Source organism: Cnephaeus nilssonii, assembly GCF_951640355.1.
Source record: "Cnephaeus nilssonii genome assembly, chromosome: 7".
In the NCBI taxonomy this organism is placed as follows: domain Eukaryota; kingdom Metazoa; phylum Chordata; class Mammalia; order Chiroptera; family Vespertilionidae; genus Cnephaeus; species Cnephaeus nilssonii.
Genome location: NC_137078.1, coordinates 102912182 through 102930261, shown reverse-complemented (window position 1 = coordinate 102930261; position 18080 = coordinate 102912182). Strand labels below are relative to the sequence as shown.

The following is an 18080-nucleotide window of genomic DNA, read 5'->3' as shown; positions in this document are numbered from 1 at the left end:
CCCGCCCCGACCCGCCGGGATCCCTCCGGAGCGTCGCTGGACGGGGTTCCGGCCCTCCGGCCCCTCGGGAGAGCTCCCCGGTCGGTGGGGGCTGAGACCCGAGGCTGCGGGGCTCTAAGGAGGCTGAGGACTGAGTCGCCCTGGGAGGGAGCGGAGGACACCGGTAGCCTTGCGCCCCCTGCCGCCCCCCTCCCAGCTCCGACGTAGCTCCCCCGTTGCCGGTGCCCACGGGGACTGAGAAACACGGTCCAAGTGAGTGTGGGGAGGACTCGGGTGTGCAGGTGTGAGCACACGTATGTGATGCCAAGGTGACAGCAGGGGGCGGGGGGAGGGGTCACCACGCAGCTCTAGGCGCGCACGTGTGCAGAGGTGCCCAGGCAGCAGGTGAAGGGTTCCCCCCACCCCCAGCCGCTGTCAATCAAACTAGCGTGAGGCCCTCCCTCAAGGGAGACCCTGAACAGCGCTGCCCCCAGGAGGATGCACTCACTCGAGGGAGCCCCACTGGCGAGAATAAGGAGTGATGGGGTTGGGGGTGGGGGGTGATGCCCCTGCCCCCCCCCCCCCCCCGAAGCTGGCTGGAGTCTGGAAATCATCCATCTGCCTGGTCCTGACCCTCAGGCAGTGGGCCAGTGCGGGAGACCCCACCAGGCCACTAGGGACCAGAGGCGCCCGGGCTGGGGACCACCCCAGGTCAGCTGGCCCTGACCTCCAGTCCCCTTGGCTCCATGAGGGGGGTACCCACTTGGCAAAGCCGGGGCCTTCTCCCCTCGGGTCTCGGTTTCCTCGGTGGTGACCTGAGGAGCCAGGCAGGATGGCCTTGGAGGGCCCATCACAGCTCTCTCAGCTGGTTTCCAGGGAAGGAGGGAGACTGCCTGGCCTGAGAGCTCATGGGGTCCAGCACCCTCTACACCAGGCCCTCAAATGGGGTGGTCTGATCCCCCAGCTGCACTCCAGCCCCCAAGGTTATCTGTCCAAGGCATAGGAGACGCTTTAGCCAAGCCCAGCCAATGCCTCAGTGGTCAAGCTCAGGCCCTGCAGGGGTGAGTGTGCGGCCAGGGCCTAAGCCCTGACAGGCAGGGCCTTGTTCAGTGGAAGTGGTGGCCACTGTGGGGCCTGGGAGGGAGTTACATTATCAAACCACAGGTCCTGGCCAGCCTCCCTCCCTGCCTGGCCACTATGGGTCCTCGTAAGGGGGGGGGGGGGAGGGGGGCATTCTATCATCTGACAACCCTGCTCACACCAGAATCTGGACTCAGGTAAGAACCAGAGCTTAGGATTCCCACCCAAGTTCCCCCCTTGCTTTTCCTGAGCACCTTTTATTTTTTTTAAAATATATTTTATTGATTTCTTACAGAGAGGAAGAGAGAGGGATAGAGAGTTGGAAACATCGATGAGAGAGAAACATCGATCACCTGCCTCCCGCACACTCCCTACTGGGGATGTGCCCACAACCACAGTACGTGCCCTTGACCGGAATCGAACCTGGAACCTTTCAGTCCGCAGGCCGACGCTCTATCCACTGAGCCAAACCAGTCAGGGCCCTGAGCACCTTTTAAAATGACCACTCAGCCCGGCCAATGTGGCTCGGCGGATGAGCATCCACCTAAGAACCAGGAGGTCAGGGTTCGATTCCTGGTCAGGGCACATGTCTGGGTTGCGGGCTCCATATCCAGTGTGGGGCGTGCAGGAGGCAGCCGATCCATGATTCTCTCTCATCGTTGATGTTTCTCTTCCTCTCTGAAATCAATAAAAATGTGTTTAAAAATAAAAGAACCCCTCGAAGCCAAGCCTCTGAGAAATCAGTGACCTCCAGGCCACCCACCTTGGAAGTAACAGGTGCTTCTGCCTGCAGGCTGTGACCTGGGGCGGAGGGCCGCCCCGACCCGCTGCCCCGATGCTGGGGTCTGCAAAGTAATAAATCTTCCGACTTTATTTCCTTTGTGTGAGTTTATTGACACAGCGTCTTCATGAAAACAGCCCAGAGCTTTCCGGTCTCTGCCTGGGAGCTCGGACGCCCACCCGTGTGGGTGGCTTTTGGCTCCTCGTCCAGCAGCTGGTCATGTTCTTCACACCCCAGCCTGAGGCTTCCCACACAGGGTGACAAGCAGGCTTTCCACTCCCTGCTGTCCTGACAGGGCTTCGGAGGACGGGGTCAGGGTTGGGGAAACACAGGGGCTCCTTCCTACCCCGGCCCCTCCCCCAGGGGTGTCGGACCTGCACCTTCTGCAGGTGCCCTGTTACCTCCACCTGTCTCCTCACACCTCCAGCCCCACCTGCTTCTCAGAGGACGGAGCTAACACCACCCCTTCCGTCCTCACGTCCCCCAGCATGCTCCCCTCCCCCACCTTCAAATAAACCCTCAGGAGCCCGGCCAGCGTGGCTCAGTCATTGAGCATCAACCCATGAACCAGGAGGTCAGGGTTCAATTCCCCGTCAGGGCACATGCCGGGTTGCGGGCTCGGTCCCCAGTGTGGGGCGTGCAGGAGGCATCGGATCCATGATTCTCATCACTGATGTTTCTCTCTCTCCCTCTCCCTCTCTGACATCAATAAAGAAATATATTTAAAACACACACCCACAAAACAAACAAACCCTCAGGAGCCGGCCCCACACTTGGTCCCACGCAGGTGTAAGTGCTGAAAAATCCCGTACTCGCTCTTCCCAGGACACCCCACCCAGACCTGCCACTCATGGGTGATGATGGGGGGGGCGGGGGGGAGGTTTCGGATGAAGGAAGGGATTTGGGGTTCCAAGGCCCAACCTGCCCCTGTGAGAAGGAGAGGCAGCAGAGGGGTCTACCAATCAGAAAGGTCTTTATTGTGACGTGGCCATCCCCCAGGAGGAGCCAATGCGGTGCGTCCGGAGTGGCTGCAGGGGCCGCTCTAGCACCATGTTCACCCTCCTCCGTCCTCGGACAAAACAGAAGCCAAATGATGCCCCAGCCCCAGATTCCAGCCCAGGGAGCGGCCCAAAGTCACCTGGAGCCCAGGGAGGGGCCGTCAGGGCAGCTTATTGCCAAGGAGGCTGGAGCGGGGTGGGAAGCGGACGGGGCCCGGGCAGCCCCAGGGGCTGGCGGCAGCAGAGGGGCATTCGCCCCGTGCCAGCGCAGGGCAGCCTGGCTAACAAAACACAGTGCAGTCCGGCCCGAGGGCAGCTCCTCCCAGGAAGGGGCAGTGCCAGCCTCAGGCTGACCCAGCTCCCCGCTGCGCCCCCTGCAGCGGCCGGGCTCCCCCAGAGGGCAGGGGCCTGGAGAGCCCGGGGGTGACCGTCGGTGAGCTCGGCTGGCCCGAGGGGGCAGGGCCGGGCGTGAGCGCTGCAGGGGGCTGCTGGGGGGCGGGGCGCAGCCACGGAGCCGGCAGGGACCAAGGCTCCCACGGCTGCTCGGGAGGGAGAGGCAGCTCCAGGGGAGGGCTCTGGGGGCGCCTCTGCGACAGCCCAGTCCAAGTTCGGGGCAGCGGGACCAGCCGCTGGAGCGGGAGGAGAGTGGGCGGAGGTTCCGGCGGGCAGGAGCCGCACCGCCTCACTTGCAGTACTCCTTCCGGAACTCTGGAAGACAAGGGGGCCGGGTGGGCGGCTGCCCCGCCCTCCACCCGCAGGACGGCCCGGGGTTCCGGGGCCCCGAGGGGCAGCGGCCTCCCTCCCGGCCACGCACCTTTGTCCAAGTCGATGTGCTTGGCGGGCAGGGGGCAGTGCGCCAGCGCGGCCCTCTCCTTCAGGATGTTGTTTTTGTAATCTGGGGGGGGGGGGGGGGGGGGGGAGCGGGTGAGCCCCTGGAGGTGCCTCCCCACCGCCGCACTCCCCGCGTGTGCGTTTGCGTGTGTGCGCGGGCGTCTGCGTGTGTGCGTTTGCGTGTGGGCGCGCTCGCGTCTGCGTGTGGCGGGCGCCTCACCCAGCTGGATGTCCTGGCTCCTGTAGAAAGCCTGGTCCCCAGGGGCCAAAGGAAACTCCGCCAAGTTCACGTCCTTCCTGGGGGGGGGGGGGGGGAGGTTAGGACAGCGGGAGGGCCCGGCCCGGCCAACCTGGACAGCGGGGGGCGGGGGGGGACACTCACCCCTTGGCCTTCCCCGACCTATGGTCCGAGTAGTGGTAACCTGGGGAGGGAGACTCGTGTCGGGGACAGTCTGCCCGCTCCCCAGCTCCCCCAGCCCCGAACCCCCCACCCAGTACACAGGCTCACGGGGCGCCCCGCGGGTCCCTCTCCGCCCCAGAGGCCCCCAGTCCCGCCTCCCTCCCGCGCTCACCCCCAAGACGGCGCTGCCGCGTGGCCAGCACCGCGGTGATGAGCAGCAGCAGGAAGAGCAGCAGCGTGGCCAGCACGTAGCCCAGCTGCTGGAAGAAGTGCGCGCGGCCCTCCGGCACGATCACGTTGATGACGCTGCGGTCGCGCGCCAGCGTGGGGTCTGCGGGAGCCGCGTGGCGGCGGTCAGGGGCGGGGCTGACAGTCGGTGCACGCCGACCCCAGCCGCCCGCGCTGCACCCCGGGGCCCTGGGAAGGGACAGGCGGCCGCAGCCCGTGGGGCCTCCCCTCGCTGACCCACGGGTCCCTTCCGTGGATGGGGCGGGGCCGGGCGGGCTCCCACCAGCCGGGCCGGGCCGTTCCCAGCCCCTAGACGTTCCCCGGGAGCCCGGGGCGGCCTCGGCACCTGGGGCTGGGGCGCTGCTGTGGCTGGAGCCGTTGCCCGGTGAGCCACGCCGGGGCGGCGGGGAGGCGGGCGCGGTGACCGTCAGGTGGAAGATGCGGCGCTCGTGGAGGCCGCAGTAGTGGTGGTGCAGGTGGCAGGAGTAGGTGCCCTCGTCCGCCGGCTCCAGCGGGTCGATGCGCAGGGAGAAGTCCCCGCGCGCGAAGGCATCCGCCTCCACCGACACGCGGTCGCGCAAGACCGCCGGCCCGTAGGCGCGGCGCTCGCCGGACGCGTAGAGGTCGAGCAGGCGGTCGGCGCGGTCGTGCGGGACCCCCGGCAGCTGCAGGTCCCAGTGCGCCACCTGCTGCGCCTCCTCCAGGTGCCGGTCGGTCCACACGTGCGCGCGGTTCACGCAGGTCAGGAGCGCGGGCGCGCCGCGCGCCACCACCAGCACCTCCTTCTCGCCGTCCCAGTGCGCGCCGGCGGCCCGGGCTGTGGGCGCAGGTCGCTCAGTTGGGGGTGCGGGGAGAGACGGGAGGGGGGAGGCGCTAGTGCTGCGGGCGGGGCGGGGCCCGCAGCGGCCGGGGGAGGGGGGCGTGGGGCGGGGCCAGCGCACTCACGGTTGTCGGTGACCTGGAGGCGGATGGCCAGGTTCTCGTAGAGGTGGCAGTAATGATGGTGCAGGCTGCAGGTGTACAGCCCCTCGTCTGTCTCCTCCACCGCTGTGCACCGGGCGGAGACCCGCCGTGAGCTCCCGCCCGCGCCCCCCGCCGTGACCCCCGCCGGGAACTGCCCGCCCCCCCGCCGGGAACTCCCAGCCGTGACCCCCGCCAGGAACTGCCCCCCGGGGGGAGGCCGGTACCCCGGATGAGCAGCGAGAAGTTGCCGTCCTGGAAGGCTGAAGGCGACAGCAGGAGGCGGCCGCGGTCGCGCGGCTCATACACACGCTGCTCGCCCGCCGAGTACATGTCCACGAGGCGGCGCGCCGGGCCGAACGGGCCGCTCAGGTCCCAGTGGACCACGCGCTGCCGGTCGTGCAGCCGGTCCTGCGTCCAAACCATGCGCGGGCTCTGGCAGCGCAGCACGGCCCGGGCGCCCGCCGCCCAGCTCACCGCCGCCTCCGACACCACCGAGCTGCCCGCTGCGGACCCCGCCGGCCCTGGGAGAAGGGGGGTCACTGAGGCGGGGGGGGGCAGGGGGGAGGGGGGGCTGTCCTGGCGGGAGGACGGGAGGGGACTGTCGGGCGGGCGCGGTCACTCACCTGAGCACAGGACAGCGGAGCCTGGAGGGACAAGAAGAGCCAGTCACGTGGGGGAGGGGTGGCCTTGGCCTTTACCACCCCCCCGCCCCCCGTCACAGCCCCGGGAGGGGCACTGGCCCTTGTCCCCCCCTCTTTTTAAATACATATTTTTATCGATTTCAGAGAGGAAGGGAGAAGGGGAGAGAGAGAGAAGCATGAATGATGAGAATCATTGATCAACTGCCTCCTCCTTGCCCCACACTGGGAACTGAGCCCACAACCGGGGCATGTGACCAGTCGGGGAATCGAACCCTGACTTCCTGGTTCACAGGTCGATGCTCAACCACTGAGCGAGGCCCGGCCCCTGCCCCTTCTGTAGTCCCCACTGAGGTGGGTGCTAACACCCGGTTTATGGGTGGGGATAAAGCCGAAGAAGCCAGGAGGACACAGGTGGGGTCTCTCTAGCCCGCATGGTGCAGGCACCTCTCCCACAGCCCCCCTTAATCCCCACAGCCCCCCTTAATCCCCACAGCCACTGCAGGGACCCCACCTGCCCTTCGGGGGTGCGTGGTGAGTGGTGGGTTCGGGTTAGATCCCACTGGCTGGCTCTGGAATGCATGCTGGGCAGCAAGCCCTCCCCCCCCGCCCCCACCCCGCCGTCCCCACGGGGGATGGAGGCTGCCAGCAAGGCCCCCGGAGCCTGGGCACCAGGGAGGCTGGTGTCTGGGGAGGCAGGCATTGCACCTGCCGGGGCCACGCCAGGAGCTCTCAGGGTCCTCACCTGGGAGCCACTCCCACCCCCAGGGCTCAGGGCTGGAGCCCCCCTCCCCCCCCCCCCCCGGGTCCTGAAGGGCAGGATCAGGTCTGAAGCACCAAAACGCTGGACGTGAGGAGCGACCCCACATCTGCCGCCTCACAGCCCAGCTCCTGCTCCAGAGCGGCGGCTGGGCGCCAGGACGGAGGAATGTGCCGGGTCAGCAGGCCAGCTCGGCGGGCTGGGGGGTGGGGGGGTGCAGGAAGCCAAGGAACAGACCCTGCAAGCCCCACAGTCCCCAGCGGCCTCCCCTCCTGCCCACAGGGAGCACAGGCCTGGGCCCCCTGCCTGAGGGACCCCGGCCGCTGCCTCCATGCCCCCCCCCCCCCCGCCCTCCTTGCCCTCCTTGGCCTCTGGCTCCAGGTTCCGCGCGAGGAGGACGTTGGGAGGCTCACACCCTCCTGGGTCCGGGGCCTCGTCACCTCTGAGGTCCCCCTAACTGTCCCTTCCCACCGGGCAGCCCCCTCGCTGGGCTCGAGCTCAGACGGGCGGCTTTGCCTAAAACCACAAACTCGCTGGGACGCGCTGGTGGCCGGCGCCTCCTGAGCCCCACACCCCGCACTCACTCTGCAGAAGCAGAAGTTTCCAGAGCACGACGCGGGCCCGCAGCTCCATGGTGCCGCCGCCGGCCTGGCTTTGTCTCCCTCCCTCCAGCTCCAACTCTCCACAAAAACAGCCCGGCCCCCTCCCCCTCCAGCACCCGCCATGACATCACGGAGCTCTGGGCCGGTCACGGGCTGCAGACCGCCCCCTCGCTCTGCCCAGCCCCCTGGCCTCCCCCACCCTGGCCGGCCCGTGGGGAGGGGGCCCTGTGGCCACTGTGCTGAGGGAGTCGGGCGGGTAGGGGCCCTCTCTGGCCCGGGTCCTGGGGAGGGGCAGCGGCCCAGCCCTTGGAGGACGGGAGGGCTGAGGGTGAGGTCCTTCTGGGGTTGCTGCGGCTGGAGTTCCGCCGTGAGCACCCCCGCACCCCACCTCTGCCGGGGGACACTGCCCAGGGCATTCCCCCTCGTGGGCAGCCTGGCCCCTGCCCAGGGTGGAGGCATCCGGGCAGGGACCCCCAGGGATCCAGGCTGCCAAACCGCCGGCTCTTCCGGCTCTTCCGTTAGCCTGTGATGACCCCACATTTCTTCATCTAGGAAAGGGGGATCTGAACAGCCCGGCCCTGGGGGGAAGCCTGGGGCGGGGCCTGGGCACAGCATGAGGCCCTGATGGTTCCCAGGCATCTTCACCCTCCACAGGAGCCAGGGGGTAAGTGGGGGGACCCTGAGCACGGAGGGGGCCAGTGGGGAAGAACGCCCACCTCGCTGGCCGGCCCCCCCCCAACATCTGCCCACCATCCAGGGCAGAATCAGGTGTCCCTGAACTCAAACCTGGGTTACCCGGCTCCTAGGAGCACCCCCAGCCCGAGGAGAGGGGAGGGAGGGGTGTGGGAGCCCCCACCACAGAAGGCACTAATTTGAAACTCGGGGAAAACCTACGAGTCACATAAACAAATGGGAAATAACAGAGCAGCGCTGTGCACCGAGCCCACTCCTTCTAGTTGAGCAAACCTCAGAGAAAACGAGCCGAGCCACACGGACCCACAGTGCATTCTTCCGCGGCCGTGCGGCCGGGATGTGGTCGCCCGCCCGTCCCTGGTGGGCTGGGGTCTCCGCGTGAACCCTGCCCCGGTCCCCACGTCCTCGGACAAGCCAGGCGCCCAGCCCAGCTCCGGCCGCTGCAGAGGGGACGACGGGGTGACAGGAGGGAGCCCCCAACACCCACACCCACAGACTTAAGGGCGGCTCCTCAGCAGGATCCAGGCCCTGGGGGGCGGGGCCCATTTTCCAAACTTGAATCAGAACCGGCTCCCCTCACCCTCAGCTCCTCCAGGGCCTTTCATTCTGGAAAAACAAGCCGGCCTCCGCCCTGGGCCTGGAGGCCCGGCCTCCCTTGTTTTTCTAACTGGTTTATATTAGCTCTGGTGCGCCCCCCCCCCCCCCCCGCCCGCCTGCGCCCCGTGTCTGTTTCTCCCTCTCCATCCTCCGTCCCGCCTCTTGGCCGCCCTCTCTCCTGCGTGGAGGGAAGACGCCCAAGCAGCTGGATGGCCAGGGCCGGCCACGGTCTGAGGGGACCCGGTTGGTTACACCCTAAACTGCAGAGCCTCCCCTCCCAGCAGGTCCCTGGCCCCGGGCCCTCTGTACTGAGGCTCCCTGGGGTCCTCCTGCTGCAGACCCCAATGCAGGAAGATGTCTGCGGGGGGCGCCCCCCGAGTGCACCCTGACCCCCTCGCCCCAGCGGGCAAGATGGACAGAAGCAGCCAGGGCTGCAACCCCTCCTCCTGCCCCATCCTGTTCTCTCCGTGGAGGCCAGCTGGGCCTAGAGGAGCGGCCGAGGGCTGCACGCCCCACCCCACCCCCACCCCCGCCCCGTCCTTGGTCGGAAATGGCACAGATGTGAGCAGAGCGCAGCGGGACCAGGCCACTGCCCCTCCCACCGCCCGCCCGGCTCCTTCTCCCGCGCCGGGACTGCTGGCCCAGGCCTCAGCGGACAGCTCCACGGGAGAGCAGAGCAGGACGAGGACGCTGGCAGCATCCCCACGGTCCCGCCTGGAGCTCAGGCCGAGCCCCCCACCAACCCCCCGCACCCCCGACCAGAGCCCTGCAGCCTCCTCCCTTCCCTGGGGGCGGGGCTGAGCAGGGGTGTCAGCGGCAGCCGGGGTGAGAACCAGGCTCTGGCTCCAGCTCCTGGGACTGGGACATTCCAGGCAGCCTGGCTCATCAGGAGGAAAACCACAGGCGCTCCGAGCGGCACCAGCACGCTCCCACGTGGTCACTGCCGTGTGCTGAGCACCTACTGTGCGCCAGCGTGCCGCTCCCACGTGGTCACGCCTGCCGTGTGCTGAGCACCTACTGTGCGCCAGCGGGCAGGCAGCGCGGGGCCGTTAGTGAGGGCAGACCTGCCCGCTGGTCAATGGGATCGTTCCGCACACAGAGAGGAGGCTGTGGGGTGCCGCAGGGCCACCTCCCTGCCTGGGTGGCCTCTGAGGGGGCGACACCCACAGTGGGGGCCCAGGGCAGCCTCTCCCAGGTGAGGGAGAGGGAGCCGTGCTCGGTCTGGCTTCCTCAGGGCCATCAGGGGAGCCGGCCCCGGGACTGAGCGCAGGGATGTGGGCTGTGATGCAGGAAATGCGGGGGCGGTTGGTGCAGCTTCTGTAGGAACTCGGGACTCACTGGGCAGAAGGGAGCCATCCGCCCATGGGCCAGGCGGCGGGCAGCTCCCCCCATGGCACCCCCCCCCCCACGCGTCTGCCCCTCCCCACGGCGCCCGCCCCCACGGAGCCTGCCCCCCCCCCACAGGCACCTGCCCCCCACGGGCGTCCACACCGTGAGCGTGGGCCCGAGTGGTGATTACGGTGGATAGCGCTTTGCACCCACATAGCAAAGTGCTAGGACTTCTCTCTGGGGGGGAGGGGGGGACCACGAGGCAGCCCCGCCACCGGCCAACCAGAGCCTGGACCTCAGTCTGACGACTGCACAGAACCACCACCTGGACCAGCGGGAAGCAGCCTGCGCAGGGAGGATGCAGAGGCCGAGGCCGACCTCACCGCGACCCCGTGACCCTGCGAGGACCAGCGGGCAGGCGGGGAAGCGGTGTGGTGCCGAGGGTGCCGCGTTCAGCCGCTCAGTTCGTGGGGATCCCCGGACGCAGCCACAAGACACACGCGACTCCCTCCGAGCGAAGCCAGGGCGGGACCGGAGGGCGAGCGCCCCGGCTGCAGGGACAAGCGATGGGAGCCCGGTGGGGACGGCTGCGGGGGGGGTGCTGGGGGCGGACCGAGGAGCCACGCAGGGCTGGTGTTTCCCTGGGAGTGCGTTGTTCCGTCCACACCAGGGTGAGGTGGAGGGCAGTGGGCGTCACGCTCACTCCTTCCTGCCGGCTCTGACGGGTCTTCCCGGCGGCGGTCGCTCGGTCACTCGTACAGGTTTGTCCTGATGGTTTGCCAAGAGGCAGGGGCTCTGCAGACCCCAGGCCCGAGCCCTGATGCATCCCACAGAGGCAGGGTCTCACCTGCTCCGGGCAGACCGGCTGTCCCAGCCGCTGGGGGACCATCGATGCACATTGTGACCTGGACACACACGGACATCATCGCCTCCTGGGAACCGTCCAGGAGCCCAGGGCTGCCTGGTTTGGCGTGTTCTGTGGGGGCGGCGGAGGCTGGCGGGCAGAGCTGAGCCTGCTCATGGTCAGGCCTGCAGGCCTGCCGGGGCCTTGGGCGCAGGCTTGGCGTCTGCACTCAGGCCAGACATCGTCCTTTGTGGTCCCTCCCGACCTATCAGCTTGGAAACCTGCTGTATCAGATTTCACCTGCTGCGCCTCTGACTGTGGGGATGCCGCCGCCCACATTCCTGGGAGCCTGGGACCCAGGAGTAGAGCAGCCTCCAGACCAACTTCCTGCACCCACACGTGATATACATCCTGGTTTCTTTTTTTATAAAAAAAATTTTTTTATTGATTTGAGAGAGAGAGAAACATCGATTCCTTGTTCCACTGAGAGCTGCATCGCTGGATGATGCTTGAAGGTGCCCTCACCAGGGATGGAACCTGACACCTTGGCGCTCTAACCGACTGAGCCACCTGCCCGGCTGTCCTGGTGTCTAAGCCGTGGCTCCCGACGCCGGACCTGGGAGGTTTGCCTTTAACTGTGCCGGCCAGCGTGGCCTCGGTGACGGGTCTGCTTCGTGTGAGTGTGGCCCCGACAGGAGAGGGACAGCTGGCTCAGGTCCGCCTCGGCCCTCAGTGTGAGCTCGCGTTCAGCGCCTCGCAGAAGCGGTTATACACGTGTTCACGGGGGTCCGCACACCAGGCAATCCTCGCTGTCACCTGAGGAGGTGCAGAGGTGGGAGCTCTCCCAGGTCTTGGTTCCAGGGAAAAGGCTTATTTAGGACATGGGGGAGGGGCCTGCAGAACCTGCTGAGTCAACAGGGAAGTGCTGACATAATGAGTGACAGCTGTCAAAGGGGCACAGGAGGCACCGGACAGCTCGGAGGCGGGAGCAAGTGAAGCAGCCACCACCAGGCGTCCAGGCCGGCGAGGTGATGGCGTGAACAGAGGGCCTTGCTCTGTGCAGGGACGCTCCTAATGCCTGCGGGGGCGTCAGCGCCCAGCTGCTCAGCACAGCAGGGCACAGGGTCGTCCACCTTTGACCCTGCAGGTCAGGAATCCCTGCAGGGCTGACCACACGGCTGTCCACTCCACGTGGGAACGGCTGCGATGACTCAGCGAGGGCTGCTGGACCCAGGCAGCTTGGCCCTGCCAGCTGGGTCCTCTCTGCCCACGTGGCCCTCCCCTCCCACACCACCTCCTCACTGGGCTCCTCCCAGCGGGGGAGGCCGCCAGCCCCAAGGCCTGAGCCGGGCAGCATCACACCGCCTCCCACTAGGAGGGGCAGACCCCAGCCGATGGAGGAGCAGCGAGACCATGGGGCCCAGGGCTCACGGACAGCGAGGGGCGCTGGGCCCTCTTCACAGGTAACACCACAGGGGGCGAGAGAAGAGGAATAGTGAAATGCAAACAGCTCGGAGCACTGTCTCAGGTTTATGTCCTTTATAAAATATACTAGTTATTTTATTTAAATTTATTTAATTGATTTCAGAGAGGAAGGAAGAGGGAGACAGAAACATCAAGGATGAGAGAGAATCATGGATCGGCTGCCTCCTGCACCCCTACTGGGGATCGAGCCCACAACCCAGGCATGTGCTCTGACCGGGAAAGGAACCGTGACCTCCTGGTTCATAGGTCAACTACTGAGCCACACCGGCCGGGCTATATTTTTTATTTAAATCTAAATAGTTAAAGATATATATTAACGTTTACTTTTAAGACCTTCAAATATTTTGGGGGGGGGGATGGAGAATAACTTGCATGCCCCCTACTGGGGATCAAGCCTGCAACCCAGCCTGCGGACTGAAGGGTCCGGGGTTTGATTCCCGGTCAGGGCACAGGCCCGGGTTGTGGGTTTGAGCTCCAGTAGAGGGTGTGCAGGAGGCAGCCGATCAATGATTCTCATCATTGATTATCCTAGCTCTCTCTCCCTCTCTCTGAAGTCATCTGAGCTTTTTCTTTTTTTCAAATATACTTTTATTGATTTCAGAGAGGAAAGGAGATAGAAATATCAATGATGAGTCATTGATTGGCTGCCTCCTGCACGACCCCACTGGGAATCTAGCACACAACCCGGGCATGTGCCCCCGACTGGAATCGAACCCTTCAGTCCACAGCCCGATGCTCTATCCACTGAGCCAAACCGGATAGGGCTCATCTGAGCTTTTTCTAATATAAATGTGAACATCCACCTTCCCGGGCCAACTTAAACACCTCAGTCTCGCTTGTGAGGGGGTGTCCCTGCATGAGGGGGTCTCCCTGAGTGAGGGGGTCTCCCTGCGTGAGGGGGTCTACCTCTCTCCCTCCCTCGATTCTGCAAGAAAACAACTTCTTAAAGGGTGAACACTCCTCAGGCATTAGGTCAATGCTGCCCGGACGGTGTGGCTCAGTGGCCGAGCGTCCCAGGCACGGAGAGGTCACTGGTTGCAGGCTGGAGCCCCAGCAGGGGACGTGCAGGAGGCAGCCAATCGATATTTCTCGCTCATCGATGTTTCTCTCTCTCTCTCTAAAATCAATAAAAACATATTTTTAAGAGTTCAGCTTCCTTTCCTCTCTGAACTCTCACGTCCTCAGCTCACACCCACACCAGCTCCGTCCATGGACAGACTTTCTAATCACACGCATCAGGTGTCGTTTCCAGGACACAGGGAGAAGCTCCCAGCCACACAACTGAGGATTGAGTCCAACTCTCAGGGAGCATGGGCTGGCCTCTGGGTGCCCAGCAGGCGGCAGGGGTCACCCTCTGGCCCGCACCCAGGTCTGGACCTTTCGGCTCAGCCCCGCAGGACACTCCCTCCCGCCTCCCCACCCTGGGACCTTCCCTGGGGAGCTCAGAGTGGAGCCGGCTGGCCAGGGAGCGGTTTCTTTTCCCAGCCTCCTTCACAGCTCACAGCGTGGGGCCCCGCAGGGATGCTGCTGTGTCTGCCCCTGAGCGGCTGAGCTGGGAAGAGCTCCCTGGCCCTCACCAGCCCGTGTCCTCCCACAGGGTCTGAGCCTGCCCGGCTCCTACCTTGGCCCACCATGTGGGTGGGAATGCCCAGGCCAGGGCATGGAGGAGCCACCCGAGGCAGGGTCCCCAGAAGTGCCTCCCACCACCCCCATCAGCTGTGCCTTGGGGACCTCCCCGGCTGGAACCTTAGCCCTAGGCACCTGCCAGGGGAGACTGAGCAAGGGGTGTGCCACGGGCAGGAGCAGGCAGGCAGCCTGCAGGCCCCATTGCCCCCGCCCCCGCGCTCAGGGGGTGCCTGGGTCAGAACCGGGGAGACAACAGGGAGAAGGGGCTGCACTCCCCACAGCTGGGGGGCAGGGTGGAGGCTCCACAGGGAAGAGGGAGGGCAGCCTCCTGGGGCCGGAGAAGGGCTGTGGAGATAAAAATAAAACCCCAGTTTCTACCTCCTGAGTTTGTGGTTGGGGCCCAAAGGCATCCAAACCACAGGCAGCGTGAGCCGAGCGCACGCCACCCAGAAGGGGCAGGAAGCGGGGCTGCCAGGGCCCGGGCCTGCAGGGGGGAGGGGCTGGGCAGGCCCTGGACAGATTGGTGACACTGGACCAGGGTCTGGACTGTGCTGCCGCTGAAGCTTGGGGCTAATCAATTGGGGGGCGGGGGGCTGCCCTGTGCACAGTAGGGCATTCAGCACATCCTGGCCTCCACCCACTGCCCCTCCACTGTCACAACCGAGGGGTCCCCAGATGGATGTGCCCAGGTGCCTCTGCTGGCCCCGCCCAGGATGGAGGAGGCTGGCTCAGGGGGCCCTGTGGTGCCCCACCAGCCTCCAGGTGCACAGCTGGCCAGCCGCACCCCCAGAGCTCCCCACACGGCCCAGCTCCAGAGGGAGGCTTTGTCTCCGATGCTCTGACCACTGAGCATGTTCCTCCCCCTGCCAGCCCAGGAGGCGGGGTGAGCCAGGGAGCAGCTGCCGTGGCTGAGGCCACACTTGGCACGGGAAGGCAGGGTCCATTCCATCCCCGGGCAGCTTCCCCACCCAGGCCCTGGCCCAGGGACCTCAGGCCACCACTGCTGGGGAAGCCAAGACCCAGAGGATGTCCGTGAGCCCCGCAGCAGGGTGCTGACTGCTGCCCCCTGGCGGCCACCAGGAGAAGCAGGCCTGTGCCCTCCGCGGCCCCAGGTCCCCGCCAGGTCATGGCCACCGCACATGGGTGAGCACAGGCCCTGCAGGCCCACGTCCCCTGACGGTCCCACATTCAGCAGCCTGCGTGCCCACCTAGCACACACGGGGCGGGGCCCGCCTGGTTCCCTGAAGCAACGGGGTTACCAGCACGCGTGGTCTGGTCCAACCCAGGAAAGCTGCTGGGAAACCCGCGCTCAAGCCTCCCCGAGACCTGCCTCCTCCCGGGGAGCTCAAACCCAGGCCCCCCTCCCATTTCAGGGGCCAGTTAAGAAGCCCCAGCCCGGCGGGAGGGGCCCGGCCTGCCTGCCCGGCGGGGGGTGGGGCAGCACAGGAAGGCACTGGTCTCCTCTCCTTGGACTTGGTCCTGCGTCTGAGGGTGGGAACCGGCCTCCCCAAATCTGCTCAGCACCCAAGCCCATGCAGAAGCCCAGGGCCCCCCAGGCCCCCACTTTTAGGGATAATGCACCCCCCTCCCCACCCAGAAGGAACCTGAGTCACGGGGCCGCTGGCTCACACTAGGGCTCCAGGGCTTCTCCAGCCCCACAAGCGACACCTTCCTCACCACCCGCACCCCGAACCTGCCGGAGCACCCCTCCAGCACCCCACTCAGACCCAGGAAGTGGCAGGGGACACGGAGCCCACTGGAGGCCAGAGGCCCCGACCCCAGCTGGGCGGGGTGGCTCAGAGGGCCACTCCAGACCCAGGTCCTTGGAGCCTGCAGAGCATCGCCCGTCACCTCTGGGGGCCCCGGGGCCTTTCCTGACGCCCCTCCCCGTGTCCCCAGGGAGGCCCTCCCTGAGCCCCCCCCTTACACCTCAGCCCGGGCACTTCTGCCGCCCGTGTGACCAGTAAGAGGCTGCCTGCCCCGGGAACAAAGTGCCCTTCGGGCAGAGCTGGGCCTCCGGTCACAGCCAGCCCCACGGCATTCGTCCCTCAACAGTGCGGCTGTCGTTCCCACGGGCCCGGCACCAGGACAGGGGCCGGCACCGGGAAGGGCCCGCCAATCTGCCACCTGGGGCCTTGGTGCCTCCGAGGCTGGCACCAGCCTCAACCCCAAGGCAGCTCACACCAGGCAGAAGGGGGTCCAGGCAGCAGGAGCCGCGGAGCTCCGCGAGCGTTTATTACGCGAGAACAGCAGCAGCATCGGGGCCGAGGCGCTCGGCACTCACTTGCTCCTGAGGTAGATCTTGGGGGTCTGCCAGCCTGGAGGGGCTTCCTTCAGGCCCGCCTTCACCCAGATGCGCTTCAGGTCTCTCTCGAACCTCAGCTGTGAGGGCAGAAGGGACGCCGACCGGTGTGTGGGCCACGCACTCGCCGCCACCTTGCCCCACTCCGCCGGGACCCACAAGTACCTGCTTCCGTTTCAGGCGTCCTTCCCGCACCTTCCGCCGCAGGAACCGGGTCCTCTTGATGAGCTTGCGGTATTTATGACGGTTCATCTTCCGCCGGCGGATCTTCAGCACGTTTTTGCACTGAATCTGGGGTGCATCCTGGACCTCATCGCGCCCGTGCTCAGCCCCTCCCCCCACCTGGCTAGGCGGACACTCGTAGGCCTGGGCAGGCGCCACAGTCCCTGGGACCCCAGCATCCAGTCTGGGCAGGAGGTAGTGGGCGGTCAGCCAGCTCTCCAGGGGACTGATGGACATCTTCCTGGGGACCAGCATCTCCTCCAGCTCCAGCTGGACCCCCTTGCCTGGGAGGATGGCGACCCTACTCGGGCCTGCTGGTTGCGTGCTGTAGCGGGGCCTGCAGACATGGCTGCCCAGCACTCCTGAGACGGGCCCGGGCCCACGGAGGCCTGCAGGAAACACGATGACAGTCACACCCACCGGGCTGCACTAGCCTGCGCTCAGCGGGCTGGACCTGCCGGGACTTCGGAGCAGAACCGCCATCACAGCCTGGGATGACCTTGGTCCTGGTCTGAACCCCTGCTGATGTTCTGGGGGAGAGGCGGGGGGGAGGGAAACTTCCCCTTTGTGATGCTTGGATGTTTGCAGGGCAGTTGGCGTGGCCAGGCCCTGGCCTCCGGATGGGGAGGCACATACCCCTAACCCGCTCGTGTGTCCTGCCCACCTGGCCCCACGGGAGCGCTTACCTGCCCGGGGAGCGACCCTGAGCAGCTGAGATGCCAGACGCGCCAGGAACATGGTCTGCGGATGGCGGCCCCAGGTGCTCAGCGGAGCTGGAACACAGGTGCGCGCTGCGGTCAAGGGGGCGGCTGGCGGCGCGCGCAGCCCGAGGCTGGCGGGACTGGGGACTGCGGTCCTGCTCGCCCCGGCACCCGCCACCTCCTCGCCCTCAGCCCCCGGGAGGACCTCGCTCCCTCTCCCAAGCGACCCGCGTCCCACCACGCGGCACGGGGCCAGTCACCGACCCTCCCTGGGTCTCAGCTTCACCCCAGGCGCGGAGCCGAAGGCGGGGAGCGGCGCACCACGGCCGCGGGTGGGCCCTGGCCCCGGAAGGGTGGCCCACACCGGCGGCTCTCTCGGCAGCCCCTGGAGCACCCCGCCGCCCGCCCACCCTTTCCCGGCCCGACCCAGGGGACCAACACAGACCATTCCGCCGCGGTGCGCAGGCACTTCCGGTCCGGTCTTCAGCCCGGGTGCCGCCGCCCGGCGGTTCCTACGTCCAGCGCCCCCTGGCGGTCTTACAGAGCCCGTCTCCGCGTCGGCTCAGGCCCCACCGGGCCCAGAAAGCCACTGTTTCCGGCCAGAGGAGCCGCCACGCCACGCCCCCAGCCCAGCGGATGCTTAGGGAGACAAGAAAACTACATCTCCCACAATCCCAAGGATGCCCTCTGCGCCTGCGCGGCCGAACTGGCGTCCAGCAGGGCCCATTCGCCGAGGCAGGCGGAAGGGACGTTTCGGACTGCGACGGAGCTGTCATCCCGGCGACGGAAGTGGAGCGCGCGGGGCGACCAAAAGCGACTGGGGTACTGCACCCGCTGGGGCTGGAGGCGCAGGCCCCGCAGGCCCAGCTCCCTCCTCCCCCTCCCCCCGGACGGGGCGTGAAGGGGTCAGACCGCGGCGCCGGCGACGGATCCCGCAGCTCCCGCAGCTCGGGCACCAGGGGAGCCCCGCCCTAGCCCTTTGGCATGGCGGCCTCCTCTCCCCGCCAGTGCGGTGGCCCGC

At 66.7% G+C, this 18080-nt stretch overlaps 2 protein-coding genes across 5 annotated transcripts; both read right to left on the bottom strand.

Annotated features, from left to right (window-relative positions):
* Positions 1–2361: 2361 nt before the first annotated feature.
* Positions 2362–7379, bottom strand: MXRA8 (matrix remodeling associated 8). The gene is made up of 10 exons (XM_079777459.1): positions 7243–7379; positions 5884–5904; positions 5485–5781; positions 5243–5344; positions 4644–5114; positions 4242–4400; positions 4052–4091; positions 3890–3966; positions 3653–3733; positions 2362–3546 (listed from the first exon to the last, which is right to left on the bottom strand). Exons 1-10 carry the CDS (start codon positions 7289–7291, stop codon positions 3521–3523), a joined length of 1323 nt encoding a protein of 440 aa, XP_079633585.1. The 5' UTR covers positions 7292–7379; the 3' UTR covers positions 2362–3520.
* A 3773-nt stretch (positions 7380–11152) lies between these two features.
* AURKAIP1 (aurora kinase A interacting protein 1) lies at positions 11153–17613 on the bottom strand. Of its 4 annotated transcripts, none has more exons than XM_079776911.1 (4): positions 17045–17316; positions 16302–16747; positions 16119–16216; positions 11153–11539 (listed from the first exon to the last, which is right to left on the bottom strand). In XM_079776911.1, the coding sequence occupies exons 1-4, from the start codon at positions 17094–17096 to the stop codon at positions 11536–11538; spliced, it is 600 nt and encodes a 199-aa protein (XP_079633037.1). In that variant the 5' UTR covers positions 17097–17316; the 3' UTR covers positions 11153–11535. The 4 variants fall into 4 exon arrangements, with proteins under 4 accessions (XP_079633037.1, XP_079633036.1, XP_079633035.1 ...); XM_079776910.1 differs by lacking the exon at positions 11153–11539 and adding an exon at positions 17324–17481 and having other exon boundaries at positions 15590–16216; positions 17045–17131; XM_079776909.1 differs by lacking the exon at positions 11153–11539 and adding an exon at positions 17505–17613 and having other exon boundaries at positions 15591–16216; positions 17045–17131.
* Between the last annotated feature and the right edge of the window lie 467 nt (positions 17614–18080).

Bases quoted from the DNA above. Each gene is read 5' to 3' on its own strand.
- MXRA8 (XM_079777459.1), bottom strand. From the start codon at position 7,291: ATGGAGCTGCGGGCCCGCGTCGTGCTCTGGAAACTTCTGCTTCTGCAG. The intron at 4,401-4,643 runs GTGCCGAGGCCG...CGGCTCCCGCAG, and splicing joins CAGCAGCGCCCCAGCCCCAG to ACCCCACGCTGGCGCGCGAC. The intron at 3,734-3,889 runs GTGAGGCGCCCG...CCCCCCCCCCAG, and splicing joins GAGCCAGGACATCCAGCTGG to ATTACAAAAACAACATCCTG.
- AURKAIP1 (XM_079776909.1), bottom strand. From the start codon at position 17,096: ATGTTCCTGGCGCGTCTGGCATCTCAGCTGCTCAGGGTCGCTCCCCGG. The intron at 16,748-17,044 runs GTAAGCGCTCCC...TGTTTCCTGCAG, and splicing joins CAGGGTCGCTCCCCGGGCAG to GCCTCCGTGGGCCCGGGCCC. The intron at 16,217-16,301 runs GTACTTGTGGGT...CTGCCCTCACAG, and splicing joins GACGCCTGAAACGGAAGCAG to CTGAGGTTCGAGAGAGACCT.